Source organism: Centrocercus urophasianus, unplaced genomic scaffold (assembly GCF_019232065.1).
Source record: "Centrocercus urophasianus isolate 14NV4802_14NV808 unplaced genomic scaffold, USGS_Curo_1.0 seq_12, whole genome shotgun sequence".
Taxonomy (NCBI): Eukaryota; Metazoa; Chordata; class Aves; order Galliformes; family Phasianidae; genus Centrocercus; species Centrocercus urophasianus.
Window position 1 is genome coordinate 54,991,168 of NW_024884364.1, and position 17,020 is coordinate 55,008,187.

General features: G+C 42.4%; 1 protein-coding gene across 1 annotated transcript in view; it reads left to right on the forward strand.

The window, feature by feature from the left end:
* The first annotated feature begins 2,580 nt into the window (after positions 1-2,580).
* Positions 2,581-17,020, forward strand: part of GABRB3 (gamma-aminobutyric acid type A receptor subunit beta3) — a 109,598-nt gene continuing 95,158 nt past the window's right edge. The window contains exons 1-3 of the mRNA XM_042810308.1: positions 2,581-2,660; positions 2,762-2,853; positions 2,929-2,996. Coding sequence (XP_042666242.1) covers positions 2,581-2,660; positions 2,762-2,853; positions 2,929-2,996 — 240 coding nt within the window. The remainder of the gene's footprint in view (positions 2,661-2,761; positions 2,854-2,928; positions 2,997-17,020) is intronic.

Here is a 17,020-nt window from a genome sequence, read left to right on the forward strand (position 1 = left end):
CAGGTTCTCTCTGTTCCTTGTGCCACTGAAAGTTGATTGATTTATCAAGTAATTAGTTCATTAATTCCTTGATTATTTATGAAGCCACAATACTCTGTAGATAAGAAACAAACCAGTGGGCCATAAGGTCAACTCCTTCCTTCTCTCATCTATTAAACTACTTCCTGAAAACTGAAACATCTCAAACAGCAATGAAAACCCTCCCTTGGTGTCCTGCAGCCTGGGCTGACCTCAGGAGACACAGTCTCAGAACCTGTGTGCTCTGACTGAGTGCTTCGTTTTACTTAATAAACTGCCCAGACTGCTTCGTGCTGAGTTTAGAAATAACCTGCTTGCTTTTTAAAAAGTCAAGTTTAGGAGTAAGTATCCAGAGTTAGGGTGGTGAATTTAGGGGCAGGACAAGGAATCTATCTGTGTCCCTTTTTTTCCCGTTGACCACATTAAACAGTCTTTGCTTCCAGTGCTTCCTTAGAGCTTTTCTGAGTCTGACTTCCACACTGGTGCTGCACAAACTATGTTCTGAGTCTTTGCTGTGCACAAATCACAAAGTGCCATTTTCACAGTAAATGTCACATATACTGAGAAAGTCAAGATGATTTTTACCTTTCATGAAATTCATTGTATAGTTCTCATTTCCAACGTCTTTCAGTTTTTGCTTGGTCTAAATGAATCCAGAGTCCAAAAAGCAAATGCTGCACAACCCCCCAGCTATTTCCTTGTCCCATTGGCTCAAACCTGGGGAGGTTCTTTACATTACAGGCAATTGGGGAAATGGTTGCTCTGAAAACTCACAAAGATAAATACTTAAATGAAGTGATAAAATATGTAGGACTCTACTGTGCTGTTGATTCATTCTTAGCTCAGATGTGTTTTCGAAATACCAGAATAGTGCATTAATCAAAGTAGCATTCTCTGAAACATTATATTTCTGTTACAATATTGACAACTTAGTTAAGAAAAGTTATTACTGTTTAAATACAGTTCGTAATCATGTTAAATTCTTCATAAGAAGTAGTATTTCTTAATAGAAGAGAGTTAATACTTTGAATTTGTTGGGAAGCTTTCTTACCTGTATACAAAAACAGCATTTTTCAAATGTCCATCTTTTTGTGAGGTGTGGTGCTGGCACAGCTGTCCAGAGAAGCTGTGGTGCCCCATCTCTGGAGGTGTTCGAGGCCAGGTTGGATGGGGTCCTGGGCTGCCTGAGCTGGGTGGGCATTGAGGTCCCTTCCAACCCAAGCCATTCTATCATTTTCCTATAGTTTTGCTAAGATACATAGAAAGGCGGTAAGAAAAGTGCAAAACCAGTCATTGCTTTCCAACCCTTTGACTTGTGAAATGTGCATTGGCAGAGACTGGTGGCCACCAGTTGCAGTGTGACCAGCACAAGAAGCTAGGTATGTGCTTACACTGTTGGCAGGGCACAATAAAGAGTGCTCTGAATTGGCATTGACGAAGAGCTGTCTCTAGAGCCAAAGGCAATATAGCCAAGTCAGCATGCTTCTGTTTCCATGCCAATTAGTCCTGCTGAAAGGACTCATTAACCTGGAAGGAGGTTAACAATAATAACAACTGTGCTGTCTGCAACCCAATCAATATTTTATACAAAGCAAAGAGCACCCAGAAGCTCACAGGCAACGCAGCAGAGAGCCCACAGACACTAAAGCAGTTTTCCTTCATCATAGAATTGTAGGATATGCCAAGTTGGATGGGACTCACGAGGATCATCAATTCCAACCCCTGGTTCCACACAGTATCACCCAAGACCCAAACCCTGTTTCTGAGAACAGTGTCCAAACACACCTTGAACTCCAGCAGCCTGGGGCTGTGACCGCTTCCCTGGGAAGCCTATTCTATGCCAACAGCCTTCTAGTGAAGAACCTTTTCCTGATATCCAACCTGAAATCATCAGCTCAGGCTGCATACTCTTTGAGGCCAGCGGAGATTTTGCTGTCAGTAGATAGCACAGCTAGAATACAACGATGGAAGTCCCTCATGGCAAGATCTGGGTACCCACACATGAACACCCAAGCATAGCTGGGGACCCTCTTCTCCCAGTACCCACCTCTCGGCCTAGCTCCATGCCCTGGGACAAACTGAGGGACACGTGGGTGCAGTCACCCCGATGCAGCTGCCTGCGAGGCAACGCAGTGAGGGGAGCGGAACCAGCGGCCGCGGACACCCGCTGCCTCAGGGACCAGGCGAACCCCGAGAAAGCACGCGGAGAGCCGCCACCCCCACTACTACCGGTCCTCGGCCCCGCGGAGCCCCGCTCCCCCCTCCCGGCCGGCGGGGAGGCGGGCAGGCGGCCGGGCACCGGCGGAGGGCGGCTTCCTCCGGCGCTCGGTGACGGCCGGCCGCGGGGTGGGCGCAGCCGGGTGCGCGGGCGGTCGCCGCGGCTGCGGCGTTGGGGCGGGGGTGGGGGCTTTTTTTTGGGGGGGGGGGGGGCGGGGGGGGGGGGGGGGGGAGAACGGGGACCGTCGCCTCCGCCTCTTCCTCAGCGGCAGCCAGGGCAGCCGGATCGCGGCGGCAGCAGCTGCTGCTGCTGCTGCTGCGCGGAGGGAGCCCCGGGGCGGAGGGATGTGGGGCTTTGGGGGAGGCAGGATCTTCGGGATCTTCTCCGCTCCCGTCCTGGTGGCCGTGGTGTGTTGCGCCCAGAGGTAGGAGCCGGCGTGCCGAGCCGGGAACCGCGCTGATGGCTCTGCCCCCCTTCCCGCTCCCCAACCTCCCTCTGCCTCCCCCGTCTCTTTCGCCCCCACAGTGTGAACGATCCCGGCAATATGTCCTTCGTGAAGGAAACGGTGGATAAATTGCTGAAAGGCTACGACATCCGCCTCCGCCCGGATTTCGGAGGTGAGTGCCCGCTCCCCCTGCCCCGGGGCTGCCGTCAGCCGGCCCCGCCGCCCTGACACCGCGCTGTGCCCGCAGGTCCGCCCGTCTGCGTGGGGATGAACATCGACATCGCCAGCATCGACATGGTCTCCGAAGTCAACATGGTGAGTAGCGGAGCTCCCTCGCTCCGTGCTGCAAACTTTGCTCCCCCGTTCGGCGTCGCTTCTCGCCCCCGGCTCCCCGGGAGGAGGCGGAGAGCAACACGGTAGCTCTGCGCGGGCGGAGGGCGCGCGGTTCTGGGGTCTGGAGCGAGCGCTGCCGCGGGGTTTCTCCGGAGTAATGAAGGAACCCTCGGCTTCTCCGTGCGGCCGTGGAAGGGCTGCCGGGCTCTGCGGGGACAGGAGCGGGTCTGGTGCGTGCTGCAGTTCGGCCCCAGTCGGTGCAGTTTGGTAGTTTGGCGATAGGAGATGGAATTGCTGTTTTGGTTTTCTTTTTGTCCTGCTCCTGAATGGGAGGTGGGTTTTTCTTTGTGTTTCTGAGCGAATTCCTCGTTCTCCTCAATTTGGTTCTTCTTTCTAGCTTTGCTTTTGCGGTCCTGATGCACAGATAGTTGCCTTTATGGCATTGAAATCATTCTACGCATTTAAAACCTGAGCTCTGTCTCAGTAAATAGGACGCTAAACATCAGCTCTACCTCAGTGCTCTGTTGCAGCGTTGCGAGCTGACAGAGCCCGACATCATGCACGAGCTGCACGTTTTCTTTCATTCTGCCCCTTCCTTCACCTGCTGTCTCCAAAATTCGGAGATAAAAACTTTTTGCTGTGCTCCTGATCTTTTACAAATGGCTCTCGCTGGCGCTCAGTACCTGCTTACAGTGCCACCAGCAGCTGCCCTTCTCCTCATCCAGAAGGGGCGAATGGGGCAGTTCACACCCGTAAGAGTTTGCTTTGTGTTTCTTGCAAATTCAGGCAGTAGAGACCTCATTTATTCCATGGAATGTTCTGTACCTGTCGCATTGCTCCTCAAAGTGGTGAAAGCGGGATCTTTGAAGAGTAATTCTGAGTCCTGGATTCACTCTCCCTACCACCACCTTCCCATCTTTGACTGTGCTCTGTACTTAGCGAAGCAGCGCATTGGGGATTGAATTTGTATGTAACACTATGTGTGAAGTGCTACATCAGCAGTAAATATCAGAAAGAGACCAAGGTTGGAAAGAAAGCTATGGGATAGATGGAGCCTTTTTGTTGTTGTTGTCTTCGTCCACTTTTGGGAAAGCCTCTTAGATTTAATTACTCTTCCAACCCACTGTATCAGGGCTATGAGGAGGAGTAAATAAATACACTGCTTGAAGCGTTGCTAGCCTGGGTAATTAGATCTTACAGGAGGCCAGTGCCTCAAGAGGATGGATGCCCTCTGGTTTTCCTGGGCAGGTGAGCCAGCCCTTTGATTCCTTTAGCTCTTGCTGGGCCACAAGTCCATGCCCACTGCTTCCCAGAGCCAGAGCTCTGTGGAAGTGAAGAATGTTTTTTGAGTTGTTTTTTTTTGTTGGTGGTGGTGGGTTGTTTTTTTTTGTTGTTGTTGTTTTTTTTTTTTTTGTGCTCTCTCATGGAGCAACATAAGGTCTGAAAAATGGTGACACGTAGCAACAGAAACAAGTATCAGTTTCTATAAAGGAAGTGCTGAAGTGGTGGTCCTTGCAAAAGCCATGTCAATTTACCTGAAAAAGAAATGAACTTCAGAAAGGGCTTCTAATTGGTGAGCACTGTACTGCAGTGGGATTTGCAGTTGGTTCTGTCTCTTCTGCCTGGGAAAGGAGTAAGCTCAGCTGCATTCCAGCACTACCCGACTTGCTTTGTTTTGGTTACTCAGGTAACTTTATACTCGTCTGCAAATATACTCATCTGGTGTAAATATTGAGAAACAGTGAATGAGGAAGTAAAGAAAGAGCTTTTCAGAATTACAAAGTGTACCATCTAAGGTAGCATTTCAGAAGAAAAAAAAAAGCAAAGTTAGTTTGGAGACATGAGGCATCTCTGCTGAACACACTTCTTACTAACCAAACTTTTAATTTTTGATGTATTCTTCCATTTAATGCCAAGCAGATATTGTTAACATTGACCTTTTGCCTCACTAACTACTGACATCTCTGACACAAATTTCTATCTCTGAACCGTGTTAATATGGACATTAATTCCTTTGATTTAACTCTAGACATTGGTGTAACCTTTTATAAATTAGCCTGTTAAAATTCATCTCTATGTTAAAAATAAAGTAACCAGGGAATTAATATTCTTCAATTTTACGAATATAAATAAAAAGTTATTACAGCAAGTTTTATTATACTGCCTTCTAGGCAGCCTGTAATGTAGCTTTTGATGATACGTTGACAATCCTTTGTAACAAGAATTATAGTTTGTGTCATACGCTTTTCTATTCTTACTCAAATTGCAGCCTTCTTCCTCAGTGCATCCTCAGTTACGAGGTATTCATCTGACATTCCAGCATTCTGAAGTGTGTGCGCTTTTGATTCTTCTTTTGAAAATCATTAAAAGTTCTTCACCTTCTGTAAGTCGAGATTAGCTGTAGCTGTTTTTGGAAGAGACTTACTGAATAGCGATGCGCATCTGCCTTAGGTTACACAGGAAAGTTAACATTTTTCTTTACTTTTGATGTTATAATGCTAAGCCGGATCAAGAGAACTGATGCGAATGTCAGGACTGTGCAGCATCAGATTTTTTTATCTGAAAAGTTTTAAATCAGCAGTTTCCATTTCATCTCATAGCATCTTGAAGGCATTGGGTAGCATTACTGAAATTGTCACTCTGCTGTACTGCTTACATCGTACCGAGAACTCAAAATATTTATGAAGTAAAAGTAATACGCCTTCAAGTTTATACTTTGAGTCACATATATGGTAACAACAGTGGATTAATGAAGTTGAATGGCAAAGTGCATTTTTCGAGAAAGAGCTGCAGTCTGCTAATGAGCTGTGCATACATGAATGCACATGAGTGCATTACTTCCCCGCTGTACTTGTGAATGCCTTCACATGGTCATTTGACTGTTCCACAAACTTTCCTTTTAATTGGGTATTTAACCACTGTTATTTTGTGCACCTCTACAATAACTGCATTTAAAAATTCTGCAAGAGCGTGTAAAATGTACACTAATACACATCTCCATATATAATACTAATTGATAATATTAGAGATAATACTTAGGAAACACTGCAAAACCTTTTCAAAAGAGTACTGAAGACCACAGTTGCCAGATAACAATAGATTAGCTTTATAATAAATGGTTTTCCATGATTTTTGTTGCTCATGTTCTGTACATTCTGTATTTTGGAGGTATGCTTTGCTTAGCTGGTGCAAGCTGAAATAGAGAGTTCTGCTTTTTACTGATCTGTCAGCCTCTTTCCTATCAGACATAATATATAATTGCTGAATTTTCACAGTCTGATTTTTTTGTTCATCATTTGGCCTGTGAATTAAGTGCTTTAATTCCAGACATAATTTCCAAGCATCCAAAGACTCCTGTAGCATTTTGTCCTTAAGAAGTTAAATAATCAATACATTGATTCTCCAGACAGCTCCCTCTTTAAACTCATCATTGCAGCTGGGAGAATAAGGTGCTGTGCTTTCATTTTCCATCATTTGAGGATGTGGTTTTTATAGTTTGTGGGAGATAAAGCTGTAGAGTGGATAGAGAAAACAAGGGGATTCATGCAAAAAAAAACAACACTTTTTTCTCCTTGGAGATCATGTTTTACAGAGAATAGTCTGATCGCTTGTAAGCAAGGAATCTTATGGCACTGCTTTCTAAACTGCTCTCTGCATTCTCTTTGTGCTTACAGGGATTTATGAGTTGTTGATCCATGGTTTTTGAAAGGCTCTAATTTCAATAAAATTAAACCAGGAAAACCCAGGAGGCGTCACTGGCTATATAGTCATCCTGCTGCTCTTGAGAATACCGTACTAAGAAAATTAGTTTGACATAAAGTCAGACCGTAAAGCCTATGAGCTGTTGTTTCTGAAAAAGATATAATCTGTTCTATGCTAACACTGTAATTTTTTATTTATTTTTGCATATGTTCCAATATAAAACTTCAGGTATGCATATGGATTCCATTGGGTGCCTGCTGATTTTTTCAGTGTGATTTTGACATCTTACTGACAAACTGTGTTTTAGTTGCTGCTGTAAGGTCAACCAAAGTTCTTACTCATATAGGACAAGCTTTGTCTGCTTTTCTTGGGTGGCATCAGGAATTATTCTGAGGTAAATCGATTAATACCTCACCTGAAGTACTGGAGGCACAGGACCTTCATGCTTCCTCTGACGAGATTTACAAGATCAAGATTTACTTGACGAGATCTTGTCTTACTTTAGATGCCTGAAAAATGGGATATGATTCAGTTCATGTACATTGAGATGCATGCAATTAGATATCTAAGTGCCAGCTGGATTTCTAAGCTCTATGACCGTAGTTAATGGAGATGCAGGACAGAATTTGTCTGCTAAGGCAAATGTGTCTGTTGTCATTTTGGTTCTTGTGTTACACTTGGCCTCCAATTTCCAGTCCTTAAGCTCTGCGTCATGGCTGCATGCTCTGTGCAAGTGTGTTGGGTATCATATCAGCTGCTACAGTTTGAACAATTAAGTCTTATCAGTGCAGCTTAGAGAGTCCAGAAGGCTATTTATTTTAAGTAAGGATAACATTTAAATAGTACTTATTAGGTGCCCCAAAGTGTCCCTTTTGTCTCTGACTGTCTCTTCCAAAGGGTACTTTTATAGACATTCTGTTGTGCTTGCCAGCCCTGTGCAGGTGTTTTACATAATCCAGGGCATCCAAATCAGCAACAGGCAATCGTATTTACATAAGTTAATTCTTTCTTACTAGAGAATTCCAGCCCTTAGGCTGGACACCTCAAGCTTATCATCCAGGTTTGCTCAAGACTCAGGAGACAGAGACAGGCACTGAATCTTTGGACAACTGCAGTGCTAGGTGCTGTGAAACATAACCTCTGTTTTCTGTCATGGACATAGCCTATGTTTCCTGACATAAACATCTACTTTCTAAGTACTTTGCCAATGGAATGTGAAGGTTACCTTCTGTGAGAGATGATGATTGTGACATATTTTGTTTTGACGATTTGGATGGAGAAATTCAATGGGTTGCAATGATAGAGTGATTACATAATCATTGTTATTATAACCCCATTTTCTAGCTACGTGAGAAGTCATGTATGTAATACTTATAACAAATCACAAAAGTATAAAATAGAATATATAATTGTGTATACTTTTGAAAATTTGTATTTTGATGTACATAGGGAGACTGCTGGATCATACTGAGTAGATATGGTAGATCATATATAGGTATTGTTTTGGCATGTATATATCTAGGTATGTCTTTGATAGATAACACATGAAAAAAAGGAAAAAGAAGGAAAAAAATCTGTCCAAAGAGGGAAGCGTCATCTGAGGCCAACGTAACCCTGCAAAAAGCAGTGTCATTCTGCTGGTGATGACCCAGCAACCAATGAGGCAGCTAGGAGACAGCAGCAAATGGTGCGGCTGGTAGAGGACCATCTATCTCAGCAGGTTACCTGCCCTTTGGTTGCCAGCTGGCAACAAGAGCATTCTTCTTTCTAATCCTCTGTCTTGGCTGGATCCATTTGCTTTCTCAGGAGTGTCCGTGGACTTGCCCAGCTGGCCTCTGCATCTCTCCACTCCTGCGATGTTTCCCAGCCCCTGCTGAGAGGGAGAGGGAAGTGCTTGTAGAGCAATAGAAGTGTAACTCCTGTCTGGCCAGGGGAATTGACTGCAAGCTTATTCACAGAGGAAAGTGGCTGCTGTGGTATACAGGGATCTGGCTGTGAAGGCAAGAAATCACTGCTTTTGGAAAGACAAGGACGTAGTTCATGTTAATGGACGCCAGCAAGGGCTTCTTGGAATCTAAATCCAGTTGCCAATGTTGAATCATCTTGACCTGGATGATGATGAAATAGATGCAATCTGTGACAACATCAACCTGGAATACCTGTAGACATTTCAGGGGACAGAAAGAGAATTCAAAATGATCTTTACAAAGAAGAGGAATGTCTCTAAATAAAGAAGGTGTTAGTTGAGGCAAGCAAGTGCTAGATTTTGTAAGAAAAGAAGAGTCCAGTACTTAAAGTGAGAAAGAATTGGCCAGGCTGCAAGACAGAAAAAGGTGGAGACTGTGCTGGACCAGAATCTAAAGTGAATGGAGAAAGTGAATTCAAGTTGCTAGTGAAATAGCACTGAAAGAAAGATTCCTCTTACTCTCATGCATATGAATAGGAGTATCATTCAGAAGACATCATTGACTTTTAGTGGAGTCTGAGCAAGAATGCTCTGTCCAGAACTGTTGCACTGGCTTTCAGGGAGATATAACAGGAGGCATAAGAGAGGAAAAACAAATGTTTTCTATTAAAATAATTAGAAAACAATATATTCCTGGCAATGGTAAAAGGTGAGTTTGTTTAGAACTGAAAAAAGGATGGAGAGAGGACATACACTTCCTAGTATGCAGAAAGCTGGTGGTGAGAGAATGATGACCAACTGCTCTTTGGAACTAATAGGAGTAAAGCCTAAAAAAATTAATTATTGCATTTCAGATTAATTCTCATCTAGCTGCACTTGTTGTACCATCTTCTTTGTTGTAGGTCTTTAAGAAGAGAGTAGAAAAATTCCTCTTCAGTGCTCTTGTCTCTGGAAAGGCTGGCATAGCTGATAGTTTGAGATCTTTTCCAGTGCTGTGTTTCTGTGTCTGTGCTCTGGTTTAATTACTTCTGTCACTGTGGGCAACATTGAGATGCACACACAAGCTTGTCTTTATGTAGTTTCAGATACCCTTACTTATATTATGCTGATACTCCAGAAGATCAGGAGTCTCCCACAGGTCCCTTGTAATATATGCCACTGGGTGTGGCATATATTACATAAGGTGTAATATTTTGTATTTGTATTTGTATTTTTGTATATTACATAAGGTGTAACATTATAAGAGTGTGTCTGGCCACTGAGGTGCCATTAGTTATCAGTGTGTGCATAGCTTCATCATGATCTCAGTATTCTTACACTGATAGCAGCAGGTGTTGAATGTGTGTTCTCTAAAACATACAGTGCTATCTAGATGTATACCCACTATATCTAACATTTTTTCCATTGCTGTGAAGACAGAAGATGGGAAAGAAGGGAAAGAGCAATATTTATATGAAGATTTCTATTCATGCATTGAGTGCTTATCCAGATAATTTTATTGACAGTAGTTGTACCGAAAGCTCAGCAGTGGCACAAAGGCACTGCAGACAATCTCATGCTCAGCAGAAGGTGCAAACATAAGACCATCCCTGACACGTCTGACTACAGGTCCATCTGGCCAAGTATTCCAACTATAATACTGACTGATAAGGGACGCATAGGAAGAAGAAAATAAGCATGTGTTAGTCTTCTCTGTAACGTGATTTGTAACATGGGACTTCCTCAGTCAGAGAAAGTACTGCTTGTTTAAGTGTAACCAGAGAATTATGGTCATTTAATAACAATGCACTTTTCCCCACAATTTTTATTTAAATAGAGACTTGATTATATAATGAACTCTACCTATCAAGTGCAATTTATTAATATTGAAGGATAATAAAAACTTTTTGTGAAAGAGGTTGAGTAATGTTCAGTTACCATTAGAGGTTTTAACTTGTCCAGGACAAACTTTCTTGTTTCTCTCCTGTGACACACACTCATAAAAAAATAGCTGGAAGAGGAATCGTTTCAATAGGAGAGTTCATTTAGAATTTGTAATTGAATTGCACAGTTTCTTATAACTACAGAAATTGCAATGAAAGAAATCCCTAAGCCTAGGCATGTCTAATTCATTATTCACTATTATGGATTTGAACCAATAATTTTGGCAAAATAATTTGTTCTCTCAGCAGTTAGGAGCCAGTTACAGGTTGCTGTGATAATGTAACCTGCAATGTGAATGTAATATTGCATACAGCAGAGAGGGGAGGTAAAACAGCTGTGCTGGGAGGTCTGCGGTTACACTGGGTAATTGGCAGTTCAATAGCAGTTAATGACTTTTTTCTTTATACTAATAAGAATGTTGAATTTTCATTAGTTCATGGATATGTCTCCATGGCACAACACAGTGTTCTGCAGGGATGCAGAGGTATGTCTGGTGCAGCTCATACAGTTTCTGGAAGCTGTGAGGTTACATCAGCACAAAGCAGAAGTATCAGGGGGAGTGAGGTCCTTGAATAGGGCTTTTTTTTACACGTCTGGGTAGGGATTTATCTAGCAGCCATCAGAACTCCCATAGCAGAGGGGACATAAGGCAGTGCTTTATGTTCTGAGGTGAAGGTGGAAGACAACTGGGGTGACCAGCCCTACAGAGATGCCTGGCTGGAAGTACTAGCAAGGAGATGGGGTGGGATATGATAGCAGGTTGTCCAAGGATGGGTGCTCATGCTCACCGTTTAGTTGATGTTGAGATGAGTTCCACCTCTTGTTCCTCTTTCATGGACCTTTTCAAAGGTGAGTGAGAAAATGTACCAAACTGGTTCACAGCTGATCTTCAGCAACACCAGGGGTGCTGCCAGCAAGTTAGGACACAGGTAAAATTCTGTGTCTGATTCAAAGTATCAGGGGTAGTTCAGGTAAACTGTGCAAGTCCTGAACTGAAATACATGTAAGACACAGGGAATAACCTTTAAAAGCAAGCTCAAATCCAAGTGATTAAAAACAGCTCATCCCTTGATCTCTTAATTGAGATGTAGGATAGCCCGACTGCCAGACTCTCTCAGTACTTAAAGGAAGGGCTTTATTCTGGAGTCACATGTGGCTATGTGCTGATTGCATCAGGAATGTTTTAACATCCCCCATTTAGCTTCTTGCTTATCCATCATGGGCTGAGCGTGTGAGCTCATTGCTGTGGTTACATCTGATGATGTAGGTGTAGTGCAGTTCATGTGCTGTGTGAGCCCTGTTGTGCTGGGCCCTTTGCTCTGTAGGACTGGGCTGGTGTAAAGCCTTTTCAGGAGCTGTGTCCCTCTTGTATTTTTTAGTGGAGAAATGAATCTGGAAGAGTAGGAACCAAAATCTAATTAGGATACTAAAATGTAAACTAGAGGAAACTATTTTTCAGTTTAATTACAAGTTATTTTCAATTAAGTACTTTGCGTGAAGATCACTGTCTTTTCATGGTTTCTTTGCCACTGTAGTTTTTAAAATGCACTTAAATTTTAAAATTGAAAATATGAGACAAAATGCACATAAATTCTGAATTTTAAAAAGCACCAACTCAATATGAGAAAGCTGAGTAATAAAGTAAGCCTTGTTCTTCATTAGAGATGCAAAATATGAGCTTAAGCCATTTCCTGTACCATAACACAGTGACACAGCTATGTTTCTCTGTACCATCAGTGTCTTGCTTTAGCTTCTGACCTCGTTGGCTATTCAGGTAATGACACACAGCCTTTCTAAGCATTTTCTGAATGTGTAAAATATGCTTTTCTCTTGGATAACAGAAACATATCCCAAACTAATTGGCATTTTGCATAGCAAAATGTTTGCTGGACTTGAAGAATAGCTATGACCTCAATTTCCATTCTGGAAGCATCCTATAAGCTGTATATCTGATAGATTTAAGAGTCACCGCTCTCCTGATAATTTCAAGAATGTCAAGATTTCAGTGCTTGAGGTCAGGCATGTATTCATGATACGTTAAAACACTAGCATATTATTGGTATTCACGTGTTCTCCCACCTGATACTTGGGTGTTCTCCAAAGGTCAGTGCGGGCTGGGTCCTTTCCCAGCTGGCAGTGTAGATGCAGCTACTTGTTCTATGAATCAGTCAGCCCATTTAGACAAAAGATGTGCAGTACTGTGCTGCTTCTCCTTTGGACCCTGGCTGACTTTGCTTCGTACGATACACGCATCCAAAAAGTGCAATTAATTTTGTATGGATGCAACAATCCAGTCATCCCATGAAGTCAAAGAGAAGCAACTCTCTGGAGGGAATCATAACCTGAAGGTTAAGAAGGTAACTAAGTGTAGAGAGCTTGTATCTTCCCATTCTTTGTACAGGCAGCGTGGCTTAGGCCCAGATGTCTGCGTTACATTTCTGGAAGCCACCTGCATGTCCTCTTGCTTCCATGCTGTCTGAGCTTTTTGTTTGTCCTGTAGAGTGTGTTCATAAACATACGTGCACATGCACTCTGCATGTTAAGGAACCATGGTCACAAACTTGTCTCTTGGGGATGATCTGTCTCTGGGTTTTGCTTCTTCATAGCATTTTTTTCAGAGAAGACAATGTGTTCAGCTGCATCATGTGGCCAAAATGAGCAACATAACAAGGACTTTGAGACTGGATTGGAGCCAGCTATGCTGGGCAACTACCACACAATTAAAGCCAAGGGGTGACCAACAGGGTAAGGGCAGTGATTGTCCCTCTATGCTCTGCCATTGTGAGGCCCCATCTGGAGTACTGTGTCTGGGCCTGAGGCCCAGAGCAGGAGAAGGATGAGAGTTTTTGGTGCTGGTCCAGAAGAGGGCTGTGAAGGTGATCAGAGTGCTTTCTCATATGAAGAAAGGCTGAGGGAGTTGAGCTTGTTCAGTCTAGCAGAAAGAAGGCTCTGGGGAGACCGCATTGCAGCCTTCAAGTACTTGAAGGGAGTTTGTAAGCAGGAGAGACTCTGACTTTTTACATGGGCACATAGTGATAAGGCAAGGGGGAATGGCCTTAAACTAAAAAAGGGGAGATTTAGATTAGATGTTAGGAGGGAATTTTTTCCTTAGAGGGTGGTGAGGCACTGGCACAGCTGCCCGGAGAAGCTGTGGTGCCCCATCCCTGGAGGCACTCAAAGCCAGGTTGGATGGGGTCTTGGGCAGCCTGAGCTGGTGGGGGGCAGCCCTGCCCATTGGCACTGGGTTGGAACTGGGTCATCTCTAAGATCCCTTCCAGCCTACGCCATTCTGTGTTCACATCAGCTCAGGTAGATACAGGATTTCTGTGGAGGGCTTCCAGAGCCATAACCTCATTCATACAGACTAAGGGAAGAGCACAGGCTGCATCAGAGATGTAGGTGCAAGTTAGTAGCCTGGAAGAGGTGGATTGGGTCTTACCTGGGCTTTTTGTGGCAGAGAAAGCATCTTGGCCTTGGGCAATAAAGACTTACGAGATGTGGTTTTTCAGTACCTGAGTGTTCGTATGGTGAACAAGGGTGATTAAGAGAAATCAATTTTGAAGAGGGAATATTTCATTTCCTTTTAATCAAGAAATGGTGTCTCCCTTGGCATTTCTTTCATCTCTTTTTTTTTTCCCCCATAAAAATGGTTGAGCTACTTTGGGAATAGATTAGCTATTTTGAAAAGTTGATTAGTTACCTACTATTCTTTTTATAAAGCCTCCTCCTTAAATGAAAAAAAAAAAAAAAAAAAAAAAAAAAGATGAAGAAAAAAATGGGCAGTGAATTAGAAAATGCATTTAAAAAAGTTGATCAGCTTATCTTTCCAGTAGACCCACTTTAGTCGTATGCTCATATATTATTAACCTGACTGTAAAGTACTGCATCAAGGTTGAAACTGTACATCTTTCCCAGCATATCCACTCATGTGCTGTGACGTGCCTTTGGAATTGCATACAGATGGGAAACCAGAGGTGTGCCTAACGTAACCTTGTTGTCCATTAGTGATGTGTTTCTTTTTTTTTACATTAAAAAAGTTATCTTCAGTCCCTACCTTTTACTTACTCTTCCTAATGAAGTCTGGCCCTAACACTTGTGATGCTGTCCCTGCTGTTCCTTTCCTTCATTAGTCACATTTAAAAGGATCTCATGGATGATCTTGCCTTATATTTCTCTAATTACGCACAGACAAAAAATGTATCATGTCAAGTCACTTTCTGGCACAGAGGTCTTTATATATGTGTAAAGTGACCGGAAAAAAATATATGTATATTCTACTCAGATTCCTTTGACTGCTGATACTAACTGAACAGCTATCTTGAAGACAGAAGTCATAGTCATTTATTTCTACTTTTCTCTAAAATGCCCTGAATGATTTTTTTGAGTAGGTCAAGAATGTGATCAAATCTCAGGTGACTCCTGTGCAAATCTTTCGCAGTTTTTCTATTTCTTCCCTCCCAACTCTTATCTGCGGCTACTGTGATTTAAAGCAGGAGGCTGCATTTTTCTGGTTGTTACTTTTCTAGTTCTTTTCCTAAAGTGTGCAATCTAAAAACAAAAACAAAAACTGCTGTGGTAAAAAACAAGTCTCCCCCACTCCCTGGAAACACTGCTGAATTAAGCTAACTACAGATATAGTGTGTTATTTTCTGGCACACAATTAGGAAGTCATTCTGAGCTTGACAATAGCTGATGCTTGCTATTGCATAGCATAGTAATAAATGTTTTGTACAATTTTTTTTTTTTTGCAACACTATTAACTGTATGACTGTAATATCTACAGAGCAATGTTGAACATCTTCTGCACACTGCTGTGTAGTATTGCTGAATTCCATGCATCTCTTTACATATCAATACATTAGTGTAACCTCCTTCATGATAATGAAATCAAAGCAAACCTGAAACTAAACGTTAGAAAGAATTTATACATAACAGCAGATCACTTCTGTTAAATTCTATTAAAACACAGCAGTAATGCAGTAACAATGCTGAAGATTTAGAAGATGGATTTAGTTAATTGCTTCCAGGGGATACAAAATAAAATACTGTCTTTCAAAGATGAGTGATAAATCTTCAGATGTATAGAAGTAATGGGTTTGAAGAATTGACTAGACGTAGTGTTGATGAAGGCATTCAAAGGATGAAAGTATCAGGGTTACTTTTCAATCTGTCATTGAATTGGAGTCATATATCATAGCAAACATATTTTGTCTTAGCTTCTCCTGAGACTACTTCTGTATTTCCATCTTCCTCTCTTGCTTCTGCTGAGATTACTACTGTGTTTATATCCTTTTCAACCTGCTGTCCCTTGCTGAATCTTCATATCTGTTACTGCCTAGTTATCTTTCTGTCAGAATGGTGGTATTTTTTCATCAGCTCTTGCAGCAATGCCAGCCTATTGACACTTAGGTTTTTCCATATTCTTCAGGATGCCCATCCCTACAGAGGGGCTTCCCTTTCCCATCGCTCAGCTCTCAGCTGCTGATCATTTCCCGTGTTTCCCTGTGTCTCCTTATCTACCAGTGTGCCATTACTATCACTGCAGGCTTGTTCAGTTCTTTGAAAAAAATTGAAAAGTGTTCATTTTTAATGCTACTGTTTTTCTCTGTCTTCCTTGTTTAGTTAGTTGTGTGGCAGTTGGTTTTTGTTGGTGGTGGTGGTGGTGGTGTTGTTGTTGACTCGATGAACTGTTGTGTGTCATGTCAGAAAGTACTAAAAGGGACAAATATCTTTAAAAGCCCACGATGACCAGACTCTTGTGAAACGAATCCAACAAATCCTGTTTTACTTATGCTTGCAATTCCTGAATTATGCCATGCTGTCAGCTGTGACTGTTTCTAATACAGAGATAGAGAACACAGGGAGCGAAGGCAGAATTGTTAGATTTTTTGATTGCTGTAAGATTATAGTTGAGTGGAAGTTCGATTTTATTTGGTTATCATTGCTCAGCAGGGACAGGGTATGTTTAGTGTTTTTCACAAAAAACAGTGGTAAAGAGGCAGTTATTTAGAAGGAGCTACAGTCTCCGTGATGAGAAACGTTTATTAAGTATGCCTTCAAAACACTTATTTTACTGATTGAAAAAAACTCCAGAGGATACTATTTTTGCATCTTCTATCATATCATACTTCCGAAGAACACATTTTACTTTTCACAGAAAATAGAGTGTCAAGCTTGGCTATTCCACAGTGTTGCAATGTCAGTGGCACCCCACATCTATCAACCATCACAAAAAAAGGCAGAAGTAAATCAATGCAGCACTAATGCTGCAAGTTATTCCACTGCATCTTCATATGATGGCACAAAAGTGGCATATACACTGATCTCAACACCATTGATTGATTGATGCAATCAAAATTGATTGCAATTTTTAATCAGTTAGGTATCATAGGCTGAATTTTTTTAGGTATTCTGAAGTTACCATGCAATCTCTCCTATGCAAGTTCCCTACAAAACAAGGATTTTGCATTCACAG